This window comes from Eutrigla gurnardus (genome assembly GCF_963514095.1).
Source record: "Eutrigla gurnardus genome assembly, chromosome: 17".
NCBI classification, from domain to species: domain Eukaryota; kingdom Metazoa; phylum Chordata; class Actinopteri; order Perciformes; family Triglidae; genus Eutrigla; species Eutrigla gurnardus.
The window spans coordinates 14,751,593-14,775,072 of NC_139928.1; the positions used below are offsets into that span (position 1 = coordinate 14,751,593).

The 23,480-nt window shown below is 42.2% G+C and overlaps 2 protein-coding genes across 4 annotated transcripts in view; one reads left to right on the forward strand and one right to left on the reverse strand.

Annotated features, from left to right (window-relative positions):
- Nucleotides 1–2,987, reverse strand: part of ptk2aa (protein tyrosine kinase 2aa) — a 51,632-nt gene extending 48,645 nt beyond the window's left edge. The window contains exon 1 of the mRNA XM_084033053.1: nucleotides 2,804–2,987. The gene's annotated coding sequence lies outside the window, so the exon portion shown is untranslated. The remainder of the gene's footprint in view (nucleotides 1–2,803) is intronic.
- A 3,167-nt stretch (nucleotides 2,988–6,154) lies between these two features.
- On the forward strand, nucleotides 6,155–23,276 carry dennd3a (DENN/MADD domain containing 3a). 3 transcript variants are annotated; one of them, XM_084032993.1, is made up of 30 exons: nucleotides 6,155–6,330; nucleotides 9,307–9,400; nucleotides 10,013–10,168; nucleotides 10,295–10,430; nucleotides 10,600–10,715; nucleotides 10,807–10,937; nucleotides 11,027–11,138; nucleotides 11,284–11,403; nucleotides 11,523–11,621; nucleotides 11,742–11,861; nucleotides 12,287–12,402; nucleotides 12,672–12,827; nucleotides 12,998–13,094; nucleotides 13,211–13,314; nucleotides 13,779–13,984; nucleotides 14,067–14,226; nucleotides 14,862–15,018; nucleotides 15,134–15,356; nucleotides 16,445–16,524; nucleotides 16,698–16,877; nucleotides 17,016–17,186; nucleotides 17,764–17,893; nucleotides 18,123–18,230; nucleotides 19,425–19,522; nucleotides 20,612–20,766; nucleotides 21,163–21,229; nucleotides 21,447–21,519; nucleotides 21,605–21,723; nucleotides 21,811–21,948; nucleotides 22,038–23,276. In XM_084032993.1, exons 2-30 carry the CDS (start codon nucleotides 9,320–9,322, stop codon nucleotides 22,230–22,232), a joined length of 3,804 nt encoding a protein of 1,267 aa, XP_083889119.1. In that variant the 5' UTR covers nucleotides 6,155–6,330; nucleotides 9,307–9,319; the 3' UTR covers nucleotides 22,233–23,276. The 3 variants fall into 3 exon arrangements, with proteins under 3 accessions (XP_083889119.1, XP_083889121.1, XP_083889120.1); XM_084032995.1 differs by having other exon boundaries at nucleotides 9,311–9,400; XM_084032994.1 differs by lacking the exon at nucleotides 6,155–6,330 and adding an exon at nucleotides 8,553–8,581 and having other exon boundaries at nucleotides 9,311–9,400.
- Nucleotides 23,277–23,480: the final 204 nt, after the last annotated feature.

Sequence of the window (23,480 nt, forward strand, 5' to 3'; positions counted from 1 at the left end):
CAAAGAACCTTATTCAGGACCTCTACATACCTCCACACACACAGCATGTGTCTGTAGTGATTGCTAATTAACACTAGAGTCATTATGAGTCACACCACATACTGCAATCTACAGCGTGTTGGCTTTGTTAATGTTAGCCCTCTTGTCTCCCTCTCCAGTTTTTCTGTCTCTGTCTGTCCATCTGTCTTGGATAAAATCTTGAGTAGGGGTCAAGCGATTTAGCTTTTTCAGGGCCGATACGATACTGATTATTATTATAAGGAGACCAATAACCAATATTTGTATGCAGTAAAAAAAAGTGTCAAACAGTGTCCAAATTTAGAATAACACAAACTCTTAACACAAAAACTGCAGGGAGCAATCAGCAGCGAAAGTTATGAATATGAACAAACAGATAAAGTGAAAGTTTTGAATTTGAACAAATGAACAAACAAATGAAATAGTTGCCTGAAGATTTTTTTGAAGTTAAAATTAATTAAAATAAAGACAAGAAATTAGAGACTGTTGCTGTATCAGTCAGGCCGATAATCGGTCGTCCCCTAATCTTGAGTTCAATATCTAGTGGATGACTGCAAAGAGCAGAAAAGTAACTTGGTGCCAAAACAGAGCACAACTGTGCTGGAAAAAGAAAAAAAAAGACAAACAGTAGAGTTCTCTGCAAAGTAATGGACTGCTCTTGTAAGATCTCTGAGTGTAGTCAAGTGGTTCTATAAATACAGGCCTCCTGCACTGCTCTGCAATTTACACACACACACACACACACGCACACGCACACACACACGCACACGCACACGCACACACACACCGCGCCTGTATTAGTCTGCTGTAGACCAGCCACAGGAAGAGTTGTGTCAGAAAGGTGTAGCTAATTACTCACTGTGTCTGTATTACGTGTAGTGTCTTCCTACATCCATCACAAAACCCCAAATTAACATTTCTAAATAAAAAACACTAAAGTACAGGGTCCATATGATGGAATTTCCCAGAGCCATATGATACACATGAGAAATTGAAGCAAAACAACATGATTTTCTGCTTGTTCCTCACACTGATAATAGTGATATGTTTCTACTACAGATAAAGAATTAGAAAGTAATAATTTCAGTCGTATGATACCGAGTAAGTAGACTGGGGCTGTGGTTTATCACCAGGTTCAAAAACACATGGAAGACATAATATGATCGAATCAGACAAACTTCATATCTGATCAAACTCACTTAAAGGCTGAGTACAGTCTTTTGTATAACGAGCCACAGTAAGTTGTCACTGACATATTCACCAACAAAGATCACTGAAAGAAGTAGTTCTGCATGTGGTGTGGCACTTGGTCACGGTAAGTGAGCTGAATGAATGCAGCCGCACTGGAACTAAATACTCATCAAGTGGATGAGCTAATTAGCACTGTGAGGCTTGTTTGCTAATTAAGAAATACCATATCAGACCTGTTAAAAGCTCTGTGAATGTCAATTAAATTTAGATTAATAGTTGAGGTGAGAGGATTTAGTTTTACATCTTACGGCATTTCGTGCCGTGTTTTTAAACAAGCAACATATAAGACAAACCATTAAAAAGACTTTGTTCTCCCCACAATAGCTGTAATTTAGAATGCCTCAACCACACAGTCAACAACATGACGGTGAGCATCCAGCATTTATACCTTCAATGTACCAAACTGTGATGTGCAGGTGCATCCATAGTTTAAAACGTAATCCTAAAGAAAATTTGCCTTCCCTACACACACACCATCATGGATCACATCAAGCTTTAGGTTTGGCTCGTCCACAGGATTGAAAATATAAGTGTGCAGAACAGTACTCCTATTAGTATACTGTAGGTCTGAAGCCTCAGTAGCCTCAGGATACTGAAATTCATTAGCATTTTCTTGCATCTTGAATATGAAGTAGAAGCAAATCAGGCTCCAGCAATCTTTTGCAGATTGCTTGGATTTAGTGACATTAAACTTTCAAGTGTTTTATATCCATGGAACCATGTTGTTACCCCAGTGATTAGATGATTTTAAACCACTGCTTTTTGGGGGAACTTTAAGGTTCCCCGCCATCAAGAAAATATAAAGGAACTGTGCCAAAAATATAGGTGTATTTATGTTCAAATAGGCACAAAGACATTTAATCACTTACTCTATGAAATGTTGTTGTTTCAGCTCTCCTGTGCAGGATTACATTTGTGGATGAATAACTCTACATAACTGATATGCACCTGATTAGCCAATTGATGACAGCAAAATGACAGGCACGTCATACCATACACATAATTAAAACGGTGTGTAGCCAATAACATAAGTATTTGCACCAATTGGTTAGGTTTATAGGATTATTCTGAAACAACAGAGGTTACTTGAGGGAAAAAAAAGAAACAAAACTGGAGGAAGAGTTCAGTGTGTTCAGTTGGTTTGGGAGCCAAATCGAGGTGACCAAACAGCCTTGAATCGATCACACTGGGAACAAAAAAGTACTTAAGACAGAGATTTAATTTAGAAGCTAAATCTAGGTTAATCCGGTGTACTTATTTACCGTAGGTTGGACTCAACGTTACTCCACATTGGTGGCAGTAGGTCACTCTTGCTTTCAAGTTACTAAAAGGAAAACTACGTCCCAGTCATGGTGCTTTAAAGCGAAGCTATTTTAACAGTGAGTTATTCTTCAATTATAACCAAGTGAAAACGGTTAATAAACTAGAAGAGGAAACGGCCAACGTTGAAGCCAGCCAGGACGAACGTTACACCAACCGCATCCCATACTTTCTTTAGCCCGTGAAATAATCCCGCAAACACAATATCACTCACGTCGACTTGTTCCAGGGGACGTCCGAGAGGTTCGGGCTGACTTTACCGGTGGGAGAAGCCGTTAAAAGTCGGAGAATAGTCCGTTGTTACAGTTGTAGAGCTGCGAGCAGTTACGGTTAGTGCTTTTTTTCGCCCATGCCTATCTCCCCCTTCTCCCTCTCCCGTCGCCTGTTCCTGTTTCCCCTCTCCACATCCAGCATTCCAATATGGCCGCTGCAGGGAGCGACACACACACACACACAGGCACACGCGTACGCGCGCGCCACGCACAGAGACAGAGGTATACCTCAGGCACAAGCACACACATCAGCCCCTGAATGAATGAACGAACGTGTGGATAAGGACTACTTTACACTATATGTACACTATAGTAAGAGCGGTAGTATCCGTGGTAGACGTAGCGTCGAACGTTCCACTCTATTTTATCTGCATTACACAAACATCTAACAGCAGTAAAAGTAGCATTACTGTGAAGAAATACATATGAACTTAAGACATTCAAACTTTTACTTTGTAAAATAAAAATATACTAGCACCGATATACGTACATTACGAAAATGATTATGCAGAATTGCCCATTTCCGTATAATGTATAGGCCTCTTATTATCTGAGTTATAATATATATAAATATATATCTTTTCTAAACATATATGTGTACATTTTAACGCTGCAGCTGGTAAGGTGGGACTAATTTTAATTATAATACAATTGGCTTGGGAAACCCCTCTAGGGATCAATAAAGTCACATCTTCAGTTGATTGTATTTTGTATTCATAATTTGAATCTTCAAAGTAACAAGTGACCAAAGTTGTCAAATAAATGGAGTGGAGTAAAAAAAAAGTTATATACAGTATGTTATACTGTATATCGGCTAATGTGCTTCTCCCCTCCTTGCATAGGTTCAAATACGATACCTGGTGGTCACTACTTGTTATTGCAACATATTTGGGAGTACTTAGTTCCCCGAGGATATGTATTTCCACATTCACATATTTGACAATATTGCCATTTTATGTCCTCTAGGGCATGAAAAACAACGTCACGTCCGTTGTAGGTAGGTAATGATACATGACCCCCATGTTTGTATTGCTTTCTCGATCTTTCCATCGGGGCCAACTTTTTCAAAAGAAAAGTGCAGCTCTTGAGATCTTCAGTTCTGTCGGTACGGTGACATGTCGACCATGATGCATGTAGACCACATAATAGACTGGAAGGCAGTTATACTAAATTATTTCTATTTTAAAATTGACTGCCGTGACCCGGATTCGAACCGGGGTTGCTGCGGCCACAACGCAGAGTACTAACCACTATACGATCACGGCTGGCCACCGATCTGGAGACTCACCGCGTGGACTACAGCTATCTGTCGTTCAATCTCACCGCACATACTTATAGTAACGTCAATGGTTGTCATTTTATTATATGTGATGATTTTTTTTATTATATTATTGTTTTATTATTATTACAATGTAACTGATGTAGTTGAATGGAGCAGCCTTGCAATTAACACTGAAGGGTATTGCAGGCTATTTGTTGGTGAGGTGTTTTCTGCTATTTAATGTTCATTCAACGGCACCACATACAACATCCTCCTAAATGAGCACACAGTTGAAAGAGTTTCATGAGGATTAAATAAGTCCTTAGTCTTTTTTGTCTGCATTAACTCCTTGACCTCGGTTGTCCTTTTCGACAACCATGATGATTTGTCGTTCTTAAGAAAAACTGCCGTGACCCGGATTCGAACCGGGGTTGCTGCGGCCACAACGCAGAGTACTAACCACTATACGATCACGGCTTGCCACCTCTCGTGGATGACAGCCATCGGGATTAACAGGGAGACGATGTCATCCTAGCATGCCATTATCGCTTACTGGTTTCACTTGATGAGATTCACTATATTTATACCTGCGAGTCGAAAAAATTAAAGCTTAGTTTGTCTTGGCACTAAAACTACAGTGAAATACTGGGAAGCTAAAACAAATATTGTTTATAGGCGACTGTATGAGTAAACTTGGTTCTGAAAATGAAAACAACAAAACACCCATTATGAACTGGAGTTTTTCAGCTTCTACTCTACATAAGTAGTGGCACAAGTTAAGTAGTGTCATGCAATATTTATCTTTTGTAAATAAAGAACCTTATCGAGTTGACTTGATCTCCACTGTGATGCCAACCGTTGTTTCAGGTCACTTTTTAAAATGCAAATTCCATAATAAAAATGCAAATTTGTTCCAATTAGTGCTCTCTCTCTCTCTCTCTCTCTCTAGGGGCCACAGATTTCAAAATGGACACAGATTTTTAAAAACTTGTTTCATTTACCTTACCCAGCACTTTATCGAAAGGCCTTCCGTTCTTGCGTGTTACAGTCAACCAATACAGCAGCGATGTGAACAAAGTAAAGGAGAAAGTGAAGCGTCGCAGCCACCCCACCACTTTGCTAGACCACAGAGAAATTCAAAGGAACATGTGCCTCCCTCTGAGTTCATTTCACAGATGGCAAAGTTATTATGTAGTAATTTGGATGCCTCAAATTGAATCCTGTATTAATTAAAGAATGAGTGAGCAAACTGCAATCCCTATTTAATCCCTCTTCTATTCGTCAGTTCTTTAAAGGCTCCTGGGACTGGGGCGAGAGTGAAATAACGCTACATTAAAGTAAAGGCAACATAAGATTCCTTTAACAGTAACAATAAAAGTCAAATTTGTCATTTTGTGACAACATGATTGAGTTAGGTGCTATATTAATGGGTTCATAACATCCCAAATAATTATTAATTTTAATTCCTTTTATTGATTTTTACATAACGCCACCAAGAGAGAGCATGTGGGGAATACAACATATTAAGCATAACAGGAAGTCACCTTACAAAACAACGTATGAAGTGTAATGCAGTTATGAATGTATTTGGTGTGCATCAGTCACAAAATAAATTGTACTTTGAAGTTGCATGACTCTGCTTCAGATGAATGTTTTATTGAAAAAACCAACAAACAGGGAAATAACATCTTTAAGCACAGTTGTAAACAGAAAACATCACAGCTACTTCCTTGTTTATCTGCTCTAAATGTAGGCCATTTGAAGATTTTGCTGCTTTTCCAATTGTTGAATAATTGAGTGAACTGCAAATATTTGTTTGCTAATTCATCAGTTATAAATATTGTAACAAATATACCGTATTTCTACTAAACACACAGTAGATGGCGGCATTGTACTCGTTAATCACCTCCCGGAAGTTTTATTTTGAAATGTAGGAAGTGCAACTGAACGTGGCGCTGCCAGTGACTTTACTTTGACAGACCAGCGGCAAACCGCACTGTGTGTGTGTGTGTGTGTGTGTGTCAGTTACATGGCCAGTAAGCGTTGAATCACAGCATACTGTAAAAGGTAGAGACAGTGTTGAAGTTTAGACTCTACGTTTACAGGTTTATGACGCCGAGCCGGGGCTAACGTTAAGCTAGGTCAACTTCTCGTCAGTGTGACGAAACTTGTCTGCCCGGCGGAAATGGTCGAGTAACGTTAATTTAAGGTCAGTCTTTGATTTTAACGTTGCTATGCTTTGAACAAGTGTCACCTCCTTAAACGCCATGTCAGTTTTCAACGTGACGTGATGTGTATTAACGTTTGATATGGTTAGTTGTCTACGTTGAGTTTGAATTAACGTGAACTGTTTTGAAAATGATTGAACACGGTTTACGTGACGGTGAAACGGTTGACGGTTTACTTTAGCCTCTGTACACGGTGGATCCGAAGGAAGCTGACTAACTCTAGTGCTCGTTTCTCATGCTTTTCCACACACGCGCCAAAACAACCGAAAGTATTCACGAATAAGAAAATCAGTGACGTTGTCAGGATTCAAATAAAAGACAGTATCGTGAAAATATTTTTAAAAGACTGTCATATGCCACGTTTCTAGCACTTCTTTATTTTGTCTCCTGACTCAGGTCTCCAGCCAAAAAGGTCATACATGCTGGCCGCTTCCCATTAAAGGGACAAGTCACCCATTTTTAACGGCTCTCTTGCCTTCCTGCGTCCCACATCAGCTCAGTGGAAACTTTTTGAACGATCACTGCTCTGATTTGATTGCTGTGCAGCCCCCCCTGCAAGCTGGAGGAGATGAATATTTCCAGTTTTAAAGTTTTTACATCACTAACAAAGCAATGGTTTGAGGTCAAAATAATTGGTCAACGGAATCATTGACCCACTTACTGTCTTTGTGGCTGTGCCTAGCTATTTGCAGTTTTAACACTCACATCTTATTCTAAATTTAGACCACACCGTTGCAAGTTTACAAACCCTGACCAAACTTTCTCAAGGGACATGATTTATGTAAAACCACTTTTATTACTGTAAGCGTCTCACTTCTCGTAAATCTGGTCTAGGCAGTTTATTTTTGTCATTATTGGACAAAAAAGTCATAATAACCGTTCAGCATCATTGTTTTTGTTGCATGTCCAGGTCACGTTTCAAGTCTTTGAGCAAGAGTCCAAGTGAAGTTTCAAGTCATTTAGCCTTTTGCTTACCGCAGCAGAAGGCTAAAACATTAGCAGCATTTTTTTCTCCATCTCTGAAAAAGCTTCATTTCAGAGAGAGGATGTAAATTGTGCATCAATCCACCCTCTGTTATGCAGACAAAGGACTTGGAAGCCGGAGACCTTTCGGGCTCAGTTGGCCCAGGGATCTCTGGATACAGCAGACCGGTACCGGCTGGCCACACAGCTGCAGCGGTTGGCAGTCTCAGGCCAAAGTCTCCCATCACAGGCTAGATTTTCTACACAGGGAGGTGCACACGTCTAGTTTTCTCTCAGACTACTTTCATTAAAATAGGCTGAAGGGTGATTATGGAGTTTTGGTCCAATGATGGCAAAAATAAACACCCTACCTCAGGTTTAACCCCTTCCATTGTGGAAGGAGCCTTCTCCCATTCCGCTTTTCAGTTCTACAAAATACCTGCTTCCCAGCAGCTGCACGGCGAAATTCAAATTTTTGACGACTCCATCAAAACAGCTTCCTCTCTGAACTATATGAAGACACACTTGTTAAAGCTCGGCTTCAGCATGTCTGCACGGAGGCTACCTCCTGAGAGATAAACCTCAACAGTCTCAACAATATTATTGTTAGATATATCGATGATGGGTATTGTTTTTCTTTGTAAAGAAGGTGGGATGAAGAAATGAAGAGCTAGCTTTTATTGAGAAAGTCACACAAACTTCTAGATTCTCGTTGTTTTCCTCCGTCTCAGTCTCACATGCATGACATCTGCATTTTATTAAGTGTGTGTGTTTGTGCGCGAAAGGGACCGTCCTGCTTGTTTGTGTGTGAGAGGGGGGTTATAAAACTGCTGGTGATGTTGGTTCACGTTGATTGAGTTTATGAGAAGTGCAAACGTGCACACGCGTACATGGGGTTTCCAAAATGTGTGGGTTTTAACGGGAATAAATGCAAGTTTGAGCGTGTGTTTCCGTGACACAGCAGGGCATTTAGTCAGAGTCCGGAATGGCCTGAAGACGGAGAGAAAGAAAGTAAACAAGCAAGTGTGTGTGAAAGGTGAAGGAAGAAGAGAATGGCAAAAGAGAACAGGGCGACCAAAAGAGATAACAAATATGCGATGAAAGAGGAGGCGAAAAGTAGATAAAGGGCAAAGCAGGGCAGTGAGAATACAGAAGAGTTCAAAGACGGGAGGAGAAAGGAGGACGATTTAACAAGAGTGCAATTCCTTGGGTTTTGCTGCAGCTAATGCAAGTCAGATGTTTATCCTTGGGTCTGCCTGACCCAGATAGGTAGAGAGGTGGAATTATACGGATTTAAAGTTGCAATATAAGAGATTTAGAGATATCTAAAAGCAATTTATAAATGGTTGAAATGTCCGACTGCTTGGAGTTCAAGTGGTATGACTAACTTGACCAAGCCAAACCAAATAAAGGAGACACAGTCGACGATACTTTTTTTTCGTTTCGTTTTTTTCTTCTCTGATTTTGACTCGGATGACAAAGCTGGTTTACCGCACCAGTGACCAAACCCAACATCTGTGTGTGTTTTAAATATCTGTGTGTGTCAGCACACATCTGGAGGGAGAGATTTGTTTGTTGGATACTTAGGTTTTTAAGTTTAACAAGTGCTATATTTCACCATTTTGATTGCACAAGTTCGAGTTGTTGTCATCTGGAAAAACTGAACTCGGACGAGATCAGCATCTGGTTTGGTGTTTTGTGAGTCATGGCCAAAATATAAAATCTTTGAACCATCACCACAGCTTTTTATTTATTTTATTTTTTTACCATTGTCATTGTTCTTTGTAAATATAGTTAGGGTGGGAATAAATATAAAATCTTTGTGTAATTTTATTCATCTTGATATAGGAAAACATCCAAATTCAGTTGAGAAATGCTTTTGTGATAAATTGGAAAAAGATGATCTGTCTTTTCAAATGTTATTTAAAAACGGTTGACACATTTATGTGACGATGATCTCATCTAAATGCACTTTGTGTGTGTTTCTGGTAGTGTGTGTGTGTGTGATGGCGGAGCTGCCCTCAGGACTGCTGGAGGCATGTGTGGTGGTGGGAGCGCCCAGTGATAAGCTCCGGGACATATACCAGGTATATACACGCACACACAAAGACAGAAGCACTGCATTAAAAATGAGTGAGCTGTTGGCAGCGTTTATTCCTTGTACACTTCTTGTGTCAACATAGACTCACAACGGTGGAAACGGCGATCAGATAACTTTTGAATGGACTTTTTAGCAGTTAATCTCCATAATATTGACAAGTGGAGCATGTAAATGATGGGTGTCCAACATAGGTACTTCGATATAGCAGCATATAATGAATTAAGGTTTATGCAATAAATACATGATTCAGTTAAAGTATAGTTAAGTACAGTAAACTGGATACTCTTGAGATAAAAGGGAGGATACATGTGGTTTACAACACAGGCCCAGCCTAGGTTTAATTGCCCAGAGGCATTTATATGTTGTAATAATTCCCATGAAGCCATTTGCTTAGCTATATTTGTTATTTTCTGCCCTTATTTTCTGCCATTTCAAAATATTTTAACATTGTAATTTGTATTAAAAATCATTAATTCCTCATGATTTAATTCATATACACATAAGCTACAGTTTACTGCTTAGACATTAGAATAGATATGCGCTGGTGTTGTTGTGTTGCCAAAACTATAACCCTAAATATTTCCAATGTGTGTCGTAGCTTCATCTGCAGAGTAAGTTAAATGAACCCCCTCTGTTGGAAGCAGAGGTACTGCAGGTCCACGCGCCACCGTTTGTTTCCAAGGAGACCAACTCAAGCCAGTTGATTGGACCAGCTTTCAGTCGTGTCCAGAGGAGGAGGAGCTTTATCAAAAAGGTAAACAAATGTTTTTTTATTTAAAACTCTTGGGACAATACTCGGCATTTTTAGATCACATTTAGCAGCCATCTTTGTTAATCACATTTGGAAATCCATATGTGGTGCTTTTTTAATTGTTTGCAGAAGAGGCGAGATCGTGCTGCAGAGGTGCTACCTAATGGAGACGCAAGCAATCGTGCCGAAGTGTCCTCAACGACAGAGGACATCAGTGTTCCAAAGGATCTGGACCTCATTGCCTTGCCGCAGCTCTGTTTCCCTGGTAAAGTGTGCTTCATGTGTGACAAATAAACTACAACAACAGTTGTAACTCAGTAAGAGGTGGACGAGGCATAATGGATGGTTGGAAGTTGATGTGAATGTGACTTCTTTAAATCATGAAAGCATTCAGTTCAACTTTGCTAAGACACTTCTTGGTTTCCATTGGATAGGTGGTCTCCAGTTAGCCAATGAGCAGAAAGAAGACAGTTGTCACTTCCTGGTTTTTACCGACCTGTTTGGGAACCGGACTCATGGAGTCGTCGTGCAGTGCTACAGAGCGGTACAGGTACATGCACATGCTCTCACACAGAACAGAAGAACACCTCGAATCCAATGACTGCACACAGTTGTTTCTCATTGGCTCTCTACGCTGTCAGTCCTGTCAGGAAGGTCCTGTCCAGAACGGCCACCGGTGGAATTCATCAAAGTTGCGCCTCTATACACCCTTTGCTGTGTGCATCATCTCCAAGTTCCCCTATTACAACGCCCTGAAAGACTGCTTGTCATGGTAAGATCTTCCATTCAACACATAGAGCCCATAACCTGACCGTGGTTCAGGTGATTTGGTAAACCTTTCTCTGTCTCCCACCTGCTCAGTCTCATGGTCCAGTTACGGCCCGCAAGACAAGCTGACTTCGAGGAGACCATAAAGGAATTTTCAGCCAAGCTGTCCCTGGTCCCCATACCACCTCCTGGACGCCTACATGTGGTGAGAAAAGACTTTCTCTCTGTGTGTCTGATCTCTCTAAGATGTTTCTCTCACCCTCACTTTATCTGTATTTGTCTCTCTGTGTGACTAGATCTAATCGTTAGATAATAATAATAACATGTGTGTGCATGTTTCTGTGTGTTAGTCCTTTAACCTCCGTCCCCTCCACATTGTTCTTCCATCGAGGGAGGATCAGGACTGCCCTGTTATCGACATCGACCTGCATCTTCCTTTCCTCTGTTTCACGCCCACAACGCTGCTCCAGGTAATCCAACACACAGAGCTCCTTCTTTGAGGTGAAGGGCAGGTCTTTCCTTTCATAAATGACATCATAAATATGCAAAAAGGAGGACAATCCCATTCCATTAACCCTTCTCTCTCCAGGTGCTGTCCTGCCTCCTACAAGAGCAGAGGCTGGTATTCTTCTCTGCTGACTGGGCCAGACTTACTTTGGTCGCAGAGGCTTTGCTTTTGTACCTGCAGGTCAGGAGAGGAGTAATATTGTGTCTTGCAATTGCAGTATTTATTCTTTTTTTTAAGTAAGTCCTGCAGCTTCTCCTTTTTCATCTATCGTGCGTTCCTCGTGCCTTTCCCCTCTTCCAGCCTCTGTCCTGGCAGCAACCCTATGTTCCTGTCTTGGCTAGAGGAATGCTGGACTTCCTCATGGCTCCTACGGCCTTCCTGATGGGCTGTCACATCAGTCACTTTGAAGAGGTTGCTGCAGTGAGTACCATTCATTGTCTTCAGACTTTTTCTCAGCGTCAAGGAGGATATGTTACAGTGAGAACAAGTGGGATTAATACATAAATGCATGTTGCTTCAAGTCTGCCCTTTAATGTCTTGGCCATTCCCCAGAGAGGGCAAGGCTCTTGGCTGTATAGTTAATATCAGCCTTACCACAGGCATTGTCCAGATTGTCTTTTTTTTTTGCAATTGTCTTGTTTGGACTCACATACATTATTTAACAATGACTGATTGTCCACTGCATTTGTCTTTATTCGGTGTCTTACAGAAACTTAGTCCACATATTTAACAGTGGCTGCCTGTTAGTCTGACAGAGTAGGGCACAGTCCGACTGTGGTGTCATGAATTGTACCCATTGTACCTACAATATGTGTATGTGTGTGCGTGTTTATGTTTTTGTACAGGAGACAGAGGAGCTCATTCTGGTGAACGTTGATGATGGCATCCTTCAGTCATCATGCCCTGAAACCATAGACCTACCAGCTATCCCTTTGGCTGCAGCTGAGAGCTTTATATCAAGGTAGCACAAGCACACACTCACACACACACTCTCACACACACACACACACACACACACACACACACACACACACACACACACACACACACACACATTGTTAAACATGGTGATAATTGTGATGATAATTTACAGTCAGTGTGTGTGTGTGTGTGTGTGTGTGTGTGTGTGTGTGTGTGTGTGTGTGTGTGTGTGTGTGTGTGTGTGTGTGTGTGTGTGTGTGTGTGTGTGTGTGTGTGTGTGTGTGTGTGTGTGTGTGTGTGTGTGTCTAGGGCAGAGTGTCTCCAGCTTCACTATGACTTGGAGCTGTGTCATCTCGGAGCAGGCACCGATGCCAACGCCCTGCGAAGCCAACGCAGAGACTGGCAGACACGCCTCAACACACAGATTCAAAACATCGCTCTAGAACTAGTGGTCAACATCTTCAGGTAATGGTCTCTGTGTACATTTTTTTTCAAAGAAATTGTCCATAGATAATGTGGTCAGAAGGTATAACTTACACATTATAGATTATTAGATATATTAGACTAATTGCAATCAGAATGAAACCATTTCTCTTCTCTTTCTGTGCGTTTGTCATTGTTCATCATTCTGACAGAGACGTCCAGGACTTTCTAAACCATGAACACAGAGTTTTTAACAGTGAGGAGTTTCTGAGGACCAGGGAGCCAGCAGACCAGACCTTTTACAAAAAGGTATGCTCGCTCACACACACACACACACACACACACACACACACACACACACACACACACACACACACACACTCCGACAGTCTGTGCTGCATGTCTCTCTGTGTTGTTGTCCCCAGGTATTAGACACACATATCTTCCACTCATTCCTGCGGGACAGGCTGAACAGGAAACGGGACACCTTCAGCCGCATGGAGCAGAACACACGTAACCATTCACACAGGTATGAAGTCTGCTAGTGTGATGTCATAACTGAGGGACAGAGGCATCACTGATGGGACTGATGAATGGAAATAAATGGTAGTTTGTTGCACAGTTGAAAGAAGTACATTTATCTTAATACCTTTTTAAGTTACACATTGAGAGGGAATTCTCACCTCACATGAGCCCCACAGTCATGCAAAGTAGTTACTTTCCAGCATAACCCGGCTATTAGCCTGCTTTTATATTGTTGTTATACTTGCTTAACCAGGTAGAACTGAAACCTGCTGATCAACAGGAAATCAATTAAGTTTAAACCCGTAGACGAGGGCAATTTGAAGACATCACCTCTTATTCGCTAATTAATTCATCTAAAGTTTGAGAAAATGATCGGCAGATTAATGGATAATGAAAATGATGAATATTTACAGCCCGATGATTTAAATATTGACAACATAATTAAACCTCCTCCTCGTCTTTCTACAGGAATCGTGCAATCACGGAGTCTCCTCGGCGTCCTCTGCTGTCTGATCTGTCCAGGAGTGGCTTCACCAGCTACACCAGCCCTAAGGACCGACTGAGCAGGAGACTGGGAGCCAGCCTGCCTAACCTGGAGCAACCTTCTAATGAAACTGTGACTGCCATTCACTCCAACAGACCAGCCTCCCTCAGAAAGATGAATCCTGATGCCGGTCAGTACTTGTGGAGGAAGTGGCTTCATGGAGAGTCAATTAGGAGTCAAACTAGTTCTTAATTTCCTTTGTCACCTTCCAGGGTTGAAGTTTCTTCAGAAAGCGGTGAAAGTTTTCCGTCTGCCAGAGTTCCCCCCTCCGCTGGCCTTTCATTACGTCCAGAACTATTATTCTGACATGGTTTCTTCGCTGGGGAAGGCTATTGACGCGACACCACCTGACGAGTCTGCTCTGCTGGCCAGGTAATCAGAGGAGAGAAAAATGGTGGAGAGTGGAGAAAATGTTTATTTAGCTGAAAACTTTCAATATTAAACATCTGAATGGTCTTTGATATTGAAAGTGTTTTTTTTTTGTACTTTTTGCAAAGTATTATCTGCAGAATCTAAATTTGAAATTTCAAAATAAAATGCTGTAACATGATCCTGCAGGATTTGCTGACTGCGGTGTGCTCTTTGCTTAAGCTTCTGTTTAAACTGCAAATCTGTTACTGTAATCTCAGACAACACTGAAGAGAATAGTACATTTGTTGAAACGGATGCTTCTCCATCAGATTTCCTGCTGAGTCATTGTTCTTTTTAGGGAAATGTCAAACTAGAAAAACAGGTTATATCCCGAGTGTTGTGACAAACATACTGGTGGTGAGTGATTGTATCATTGTGTGTGTGTGAATAGTTTAGAAATTAAATTGAGAATTGCAACGGATGTTTGACAAAATTGAAAAAAAAATAAAAAAATTGTTTGAGTAAATGATTTGCCCAGATTGAAACCCTTTTAATTTAAAAGACGTTGAATTCCACGCAGATTACCTACATCTCAACCAACGACGAGTAAATAACACTTGTCAGACCCCTAACCTAATCCATCCGTCTGTCTCCAGGTATCACTACCTGCGAGGTTTGGTGAACACCGTGTCCACGAAGCGTCTGGATGCACTGGAGGACTTCCAGAGTCTTTATAAGACTGACTCTGACATCTTCCCTTCTCTGATGGTTAAGTCGCTGGTTGACTCTCTACCAGAAGCTGAAAGGTTACAGGTCAGTCCATCATGAATGAGGACACTCTGCTCGTGGTGAAAGCTGTTACCTGGATTCACTTCACTTCAAGTGCGCCTGATCTATCTTTAGTTGAGATCTATCCATCTCTCCGCAGGCGGACAGACGGCCAGAACTGAAACGGCTCATCAGTCGGGTCAAGAGGGACCAGGAGCGGGAACGCGCGCGCCACGGCAACACGCAAGAGGAGGATTCCGTGAAGCGCTTCCAGCTGCCGAAAAAATACATGCAGCTGGAGGAGTTTGTGAAATGCATTCAGGAGTCCGGCATCGTAAAAGACCAAGGGACCATACATAGACTCTTTGACGCTTTAACCGTAGGTAAGTCATGTACAGTACTGCATACATGTACTTGTGTTTGTATTGTGTACTATAAATGTACATTCATGAGAGCAGCTCAGGACTTTTTAAAGTTTTGTTTAAACGGCTGTCCTTTCTTACAAACTCCATTCTGGCTCAGCTTACACACACACACACACACACACATGCACAATAATATGCCGCAACACCTCCCCTTCTCTCTTTTTTTCCAGGCAATCATTTATTCCTCAGGTTAATCATTACCTCACCCCTTCTTGAAGAAAGAGAGCTTGTCCTTCAGTGGCATTAAGCTGCTGGCTAATGGCTAATTTATGGCTAATGTCACACATAGTGATGCACTGAGCAGACTTCAACACCACTGTTACTGCATTAAAAACATTATTAGCAGCTTCTAGCAACTAGAGCTAGCCAGCGTGAGAGCCGCACTGACCTGACAACATTCCTGTTCTCTCAGATCCACGTAAACGGGACATGCAAGATATTTGAGTTGTAAGAGCCGCAGGCTGAGTTATTATGGGTATTTGTTTTGAATTTGTGATAAAAGCTACTAGGGAGGAAAGGGGGAAGTTGAGGTTATGTTATTGGAAAAGGGGAATTTACATCCTGTTGGAAACGAGCATCTAACCTTTCCTTTCCTTTTCTGATCTTCACTGGGGGAAAAAAGAGTACTTGACTTTTAGATCGAGGTTGGAATTGAACAGATCTTGGACATGAAGCCATTGTCCTGCTGTGGTTCAAATAACCACGACGAACATGAAAAAGAAAGGCTTTCTTATTTAAATTGTGCCCTTTTACTAAGCGTCATGCATGAGGGGTGAGCGCACAGACTGTGTCCCTGTATGTAGTCATTGTTGTAACGTACAGTGAGGACAAGGAGGACAAACCCCCAACTGCTCACTCTGCAGGCACGCTGGTAGATGGTTGGTCCCGTCAGCGACCAGATTTTCATATGCGAGCGAGACGGAGAGAGTATTAAGCTCAGCATTTCCATACATGTTGCTCAGTCAACCATTTCCGGGTCATATATATATCTGTGCTGACACAGAGTAATACACCTGATGCTGAAAGTGTGTGCATGTTTGTTGCAGGTCATCAGAAGCAGGTCGGTCCAGACCTGTTCCGAGTCTTCTACACCATCTGGAAGGAGACTGAGGCGGAGGCACAGGAGGTCTGTATGTAGGCTTTACTTGTAACATACTACTGACTAGTTTAGTTAATTTATACATTTTAAGTTTGACAGAGAGACTGTGTTAGTGGGATAATGGAAATGTTCTTATTAGCGTCCTGTAACATCAAGGTTTTATTCAGGCCCATAATGAGAGCTGTCTGTGTAATTTTCAGGTGTGCTTGCCAGCGTCGGTCCTGGAGCACATTGAGCCCAGCGAGTGTGTCTTCAAGCTGTCCTCCTCGGTCAAGACGAGCCGCGGAGTGGGGAAGATCGCCATGACTCAGCGACGGCTGTTTCTGCTGACCGACGGTCGGCCGGGATACGTGGAGGTGGCACAGTACCGAGATTTAGAGGTGAGGCAAAAGAGCTTCTGAGTCGATTAGAATGTTGAACAATGCAGGTCAACTGTGATGCCAGGAGACAAGGTTCAATAGAAGTATGTCGATCCAGCATAGTGATCTAGATCCTGATTCCTTTTTTTTTTCCTGTAGGAGGTGAAAGTGTCCTCGGCTCCTTTCCTGCTCCTGCGGATCCCCAGCCTGAAGCTGCGTGTTCATGGCAGGAAGGAGACGTTTGAGGCCAATTTGAAAACGGAGACTGAGCTGTGGAACCTGATGGTCAAAGAGATGTGGGCCGGGCGCAACATGGCTGACCAACACAAGGTAAAGCTGAAAGGTTTATGAGAGTGGAATAAATGAAGGAGAAAAAAATAATTTGGAAAGTTATCAACTTCATTACTTTATCTAGGTTTGTGCGTGTGTGCGTGCTAGTCATCGTGAACCACAGTGACCTTTGGTAGGTGTGGTTGAAATTCCTTGAGCAGTACACAAACATAAATACGCACACTTGAACAAAGACAGATGTTTTCCCTCACGCCTCTCCTTTCTCCCTCATGGTTGCTCTCTTTTCTCACTTTTAAATATCAATTCATATCAATTTTGTAGACTTGATTTAAAGGATATTTAAGATGTTTTCATAAGCTATATGCTCTCTGTTTCCGATTGGGAAATGCTCTTGCCAAAGCCACCAGACTCCACTGAAAAACCCAGTAATTTAACCCAGTAGAACACAGGGGATGCTGGTCTACGCAGCTTTGATCAGTTAGTTTAGCAAGAGGACAGATAACGGCTTCAGTTCCCCCGTCGGAAACCGCTCTCATGGCAAATTAAAGCGATCATGAGAAGATCCCGACAGGTCGAGTTGTAACTGTAATTGTAAATGGCTCTTCTCTGTCTCCAGGACCCCCAGCACATGCAGCAGGCTCTGACCAACGCCTTGTTAATGGATGCAGTAGTCGGCAGCCTTCAGAGCAGTAAGGCCATCTACGCTGCTTCCAAGCTGGCTCACTTTGACCGCATCAAGATGGAAGGTGGTGATGATTACTGATTTTGTCCTGTTTGCTTTACTTTTACCACCTGTTTAGTCAACGTGGAACTTTTTCACTCTCAATTCTGTTCTTAATGACTTGTTTTGGGTCCAATTTGCACTCGTTTACCACTGGTTTGAAACTTTAGGTGTTTCCTAATCCACAATGACTCATCAGAAGTTTTGCGAAAAGGTGAGTCAACTCTCATTAACAATGCTTTGTGTGCCTCTAGTGCCGATGATGGTTCCCAAGACAACGGCAGAGACGCTGAAGCACAAAATCAATCCGTCACTGGAGCTCGCCGCGCCTCAGGCCGTCGATGTGCTTCTCTACACGCCAGGTGCGAAACCGCAAACCGAGCGATCCCTTCAGCGTTCGACACAGTCGCCGCCGTGACACGTTTCAACTGTGACACACCGCCACGCACACATGACCTTTGCTTTGTCATCGCCTCTCTCTCGCTCAGTCACTCTGATTCACTCCATCAGAGGCCGTCATAAAGCTGCACATAAAGCTTTAAGTTTAAAGGGGAAGTTAGCCAGAATTTTAGGTAAGAATAAGGAGGGAAGCCTCTCCTCAAGGCTAAACGATCATAAATAAACAATTCAGCCTTTGAACCTATGATACCATGTGCACAGACAGAATAAGACAGAGAATACGATTTCACGCAAGGCAATGGGAAAGAGGTCAGCATCAGATTTTGCAGAGACATCAAACACCGAGGAGCACTGAAGCTGTTCTGGCAGCCCAAACCTTTACTAAGACACCGTCTTTTTCCTTTTAATCCGCCGCCCGTCAGGAAATCCATGCCATCACATTTGACCTTAAAACACAAGAGTGGTGTACTGTTGTCCAGCCTTTGTACACGGCCCTGACTTTATTATGCTGAGGCAGACAGGCTGGCGCATTACGTGGCAGGAAGTCTTTAAAATCAACTGCAGAGCCGCTGCCTTCAGTGGACCGACCATGTGGGGCCACTTACATGCCCAGCTGGTGGCAGACTGACCCTCGGCGCTAACACTGATGCACACTCATACTCAGTGATGCCCACATGTACACACTCTGTTCCGCAGCCAGCTCTCAGATTTCTGTTGGTGTAGAGAACAAATCTGGCTATTCAGCTCCTGCCTCCCTGCCTCTGCGGCGCTCTGGTTTGAATATAGGTCACTGAATTGAATTTCTGGCGTATGGCCAGTTCACTCCTACTCCCCCCTCTCCTTCTCTCTCCTTCCCCTCTATGTCCCAGTGTCCCTCTTTCTCGCTCCTCCTATGAAATGCAGGATGTTACTTTCTTTTTCCGTTCCCCCGGCGGTGCTTTTAAATGTCGCTGAATGTGTTCGTGGAAAGCTGACCGTTAGGTGAAGCCTGGGGTGGAGTCGGGCAGCAGAAAAATAACATGAAGTGTTTCCATTCAAACTCTCCGTTGATATTCACATTCCCTTCTCGGCCTCCTGAGAGAGCAAACACAGCTGTTGGTCACAAGCTGCCGATAAGGTAGTGAGAAAATAACTGATTCCTGCCGCATGTGTTCCAGGTCAGTTATGGGTGTCTGTGAGCCTGGGGAAGGTGATGGTGTTCGATGCCTCCAGCTGGTCCCTCACACACACCTGCCATGTTGGGAATGCACGACTGGTAAAGAAAACGCACACACCAATTTTGAATTGTTAGAAGTAAACTGGGTTTCTTAGCCTCCTCAGGTATTTCAGTTTGTATCACTATTTCAAACATTTTTGATTTAGACAAAGTTTTTGTACAAGCATGAAACGGATGTATTCGAAACTTTGACATTATAAGAAAATGAAAAAAGTGATGCTAGCTAATGCTATTGTAATTCTTAATGCCGTAGTCAACGTGATGTTTTGGAAGTTCTCCTATCACTAAGTGACAGCGTTTGGTGAGATATGTGACTTCTTCACATCACTGGACAGAATCAGCAGCACATGCATGCCACTGACATCAGATACAGATAAAATAGTTTTCTTCAGATTTATACCCGCACGCTTCGCTTATCTCCAGACTTAAAAGCACATGGGAGTCAAGATTGTGTTCTGAATCGTTTTCATTCCCTCTAAAACCAAGACATTTTATTTCTACCTCTGCACAACAAAATGCAAACAAGTTAAAGTCTGGTGGAGTTTCTTAAAGTTTTAGGTAAATGAAGTTGAGGATGAGTGTAAAGTTCTACGGCTCTGTGGTAATCACTGACCTCTTCTCCAGGCATGCAGGTCACAGTCACATGAAGTATGTTAACCTGTGTGTGTGTGTGTGTGTGTGTGTGTGTGTGTGTGTGTGTGCTAGACTCAAACATAATATTTGCACACAGTTCACAGGTTCACTACTAGGTCATGTATTAAACATACGGACTGGATAATTAAAATAGCTGCTGATAAGAAGATAACGAGGAAAGTTTGTTCCTATTTTTAACGCAATTTTTCTTCTTCTTTTTTTAAGTTGTGGCTGAGCAGCCTTATTGACAACAACTGCAACCAAACACCACCATTTCCCCCCACATAGTTTTATGTTGGTTAAGGTTATAAATCAGATCAGAAATCAGAAGCAGTGGCTTCAAGAGGACAGTGTGCTTAGTAGCAAAGGGTAGTCTATGCTTCCACACAGTGGAGAACTTAAGTATTGCACAATTAATTTCCTCATCACTTTCTGTTTACCCCAAGCCAATAGAATCCTGATCACTACCATGTCTTTCTGTCTCTCTGTTTTCAGAACTGCATGCTGGGAGTTGAAAAGGACCAGGTCTGGATGGGCTCTGAGGACTCTGTTATCTACATCATCAGCATGGTGGCCATGGTCTGTAACAGACAGCTGACCGAACACAGGGCAGAGGTCACCGGACTGGCGCTTGACACTGACAAATACAGGTAACACTCTTGAGTGTCCATTCTTTATACATGTAAACACCTTGTCATGCAGTATTGCTTAATTTGGTCCTGAGAAAGTAACTTTTCCTGGTGGCGTAAATAATTTAAGACACTTTAAATGCATTTTTGAGGTGAATAAACATGTTGTAACTTCACACTTTTGCAATATTCTCACTGACAATTTCATTGTGTTATTAGAATCAAAGAATTTATTGAGGAGATTTTGAATATCTGTTTGTGTCACTCTATAAATCAGAGAATATTCTCATAAAAAATCCATGATGGACATGGTTTCAGAAATAAAATATCAATTTTTGAGAATAGCGCCTGCAACAAATGTAGGTGTCCATCTATTCTACACCTGAGTGGCTTGTAAAGTGTTCAATTGTTCTCCAGCCAGAAGGTGGCGTACTCTTGCAGTGCAGAGGGAAGCGTCATGGTGTGGGAGGTCTCGACGCTACAGGTCAGTGTCATGCCAACACTTCTCTTCTCAAGTCCTAAATAACACAGCATGCTGTCATAAAAGATGAAAACGCCACAAGATGATCTCCAGTTTATAGATTATTTTAAGTGTTACATCGTCATTCATCCTTATCAGAGCAACTTCTACCGACTGCTCCTCCATCCTCCCGATGTTTTTCCAATTCGTTATCGTGCTTTTTATGTCTCTCACCTCTCAGGTAAAGAGACACTTTCGTCTCTCCTGCGACCGCCTGCAGTCCGTCTACAGCTGCGACGGGACGCTGTGGTGCTGTACGTTATACACTCTTTCACACGAGCATCAAAACGGGAAACGTGAGAGTTGATCACGTGAAATCTGAGTAATCTTTCTCTCCAGGCTCCAGGGATAGCATAATGGAGGTGTGGAGGAACGGGACTTTAAAACACCGTCTGAACCTACCAGAGCAGCAGAAAGGATCCACGGCTTCATTCAGCTCTATACTGCTGCTTCCTGAGGTATCACACACAAACAGTTCATCTCTGTATTGGTGTGTGTTGGTATTGTACTGGTGTGTGTTGACCCTTTCCTTTTCTGCATGTTAGAAGGAGGAGCTGTGGAGTGTTTGTGTGGACTCGGGAGAAGTGTGTATTTGGCACGTTAAGGACACTACCAAGCCGTACCACCGGGTGGCTCTGCAGGACTGCACCGGATGTTTCTGCATGATCAAAGTTAAAGAACAGGTTAATATGCAGTGCTGATCAACACTGATGTATATAATAATCCCGGAAGTGACATAAAAGGCCATTATTTGGACTTCTTTTCCCTCCAGGTGTGGGTCGGTGCTGTTGGCCGCTCATCATCTAAAGGGAAGATTTACATCCTAGATGCAGAAAACCACCAGATCCTGAAGGAGCTTCACGGCCACAACGACAAGGCCACGGCGCTCTGCTCCGCGGAGGATCGGTACGTCCTCAGTGGAGCGGGCAAACACGACGGGAAGATCGCCATCTGGAAGGTGGAGTAGAGCGGTCAACTGCGTGGAAGTGGACTAGTTTTAAAGCCATCGAGGTCGTCCTGCGAACAAATAAGCTTGAGGATATGCGAGAAAAGGAGAGATCTGCAAAGATCTGCGTTTGGAAGGCAGATCGAAGTCATAACCTCGACTTTTCTTCTGTATCTCACACATATGAAGGAATTGGATGACGTACCAGTACCAGGTTTACGTGACACCAACTGAGCAGGTTCTCCCGCCTGCTATGAAGTGGTGTTTGGCAAATACTAACAGTACTAACGTTATTTTTCAGAAATATGAAGGACAAATGAAGACTGAAAAGTGGGCACAAGTTCCGCATTATTTTATCCATTTTTTTATATTGTATTGTCATACCTTATTTAACACTCATCTCTGTTTTATATTGAGTATTTTGACACTATTATGTGGAAATATTGTGTTACTTAGCCTCGCTAAACTACCCAGAAAACAAATCTCCTGCGATTGGAGATTTCTCCGTCACGTTCATGAAGAAAGATGATATGAAGTTGAGAGCTTGACTCAAAGTCAGACCTGTGATACAGCGGCATATACAGTATACTTCAGAGCACCTTAAGAGAAACAAGTCCTGCGATAACTGGAATCTGATCAAAACAGACCAAATAAGGACCAACCCCACAGTGTTTCGCTCTCTTTATCGAAGATTTACCTCATCGTTCGACAATGTTTCTATATTTTCTCTATTTATTTTTCTACAACAATAGTTTTACCTGCGTAACCTGGGAGTTGGTTTGAACACATAATGGTAAAATGTTTCTATGTATAGACTAACAGGAGAGATAAAAGGTCGGACATTCCTATAAAATAAAATGCTTTATGTATTAAAAATGCAGTTAATCATAAATTGAAACACGTGTGTATTTATAAACTGTAGACGTGTTTCAATGGATTTCTAACTAGTTACTTTTACAATATCATTGTTTGTATTGACAAAGTGACACAGAACAGACTGAAGGTTTCTTTCACATCCCTTTTTTTCTCTCAAGAGTAAAGATGTTGGCGCACATCTGTCTTTTTCCTCTTTTAAATTTTTTTTTTCATATTTCAAAGGGGATCATTTTAGTTTGTATCACCTGAGGTTCATTCGAAGGTTCAACTTATCTTTTTGTACACTGCCTATAACTGGTGAATGTGAACATGTACATGAATACAATTATTTTGTAAACTAAACTGGTGACCATGCAAACGTATATTAAGAACTTATAGCAACTTTGTAAGACT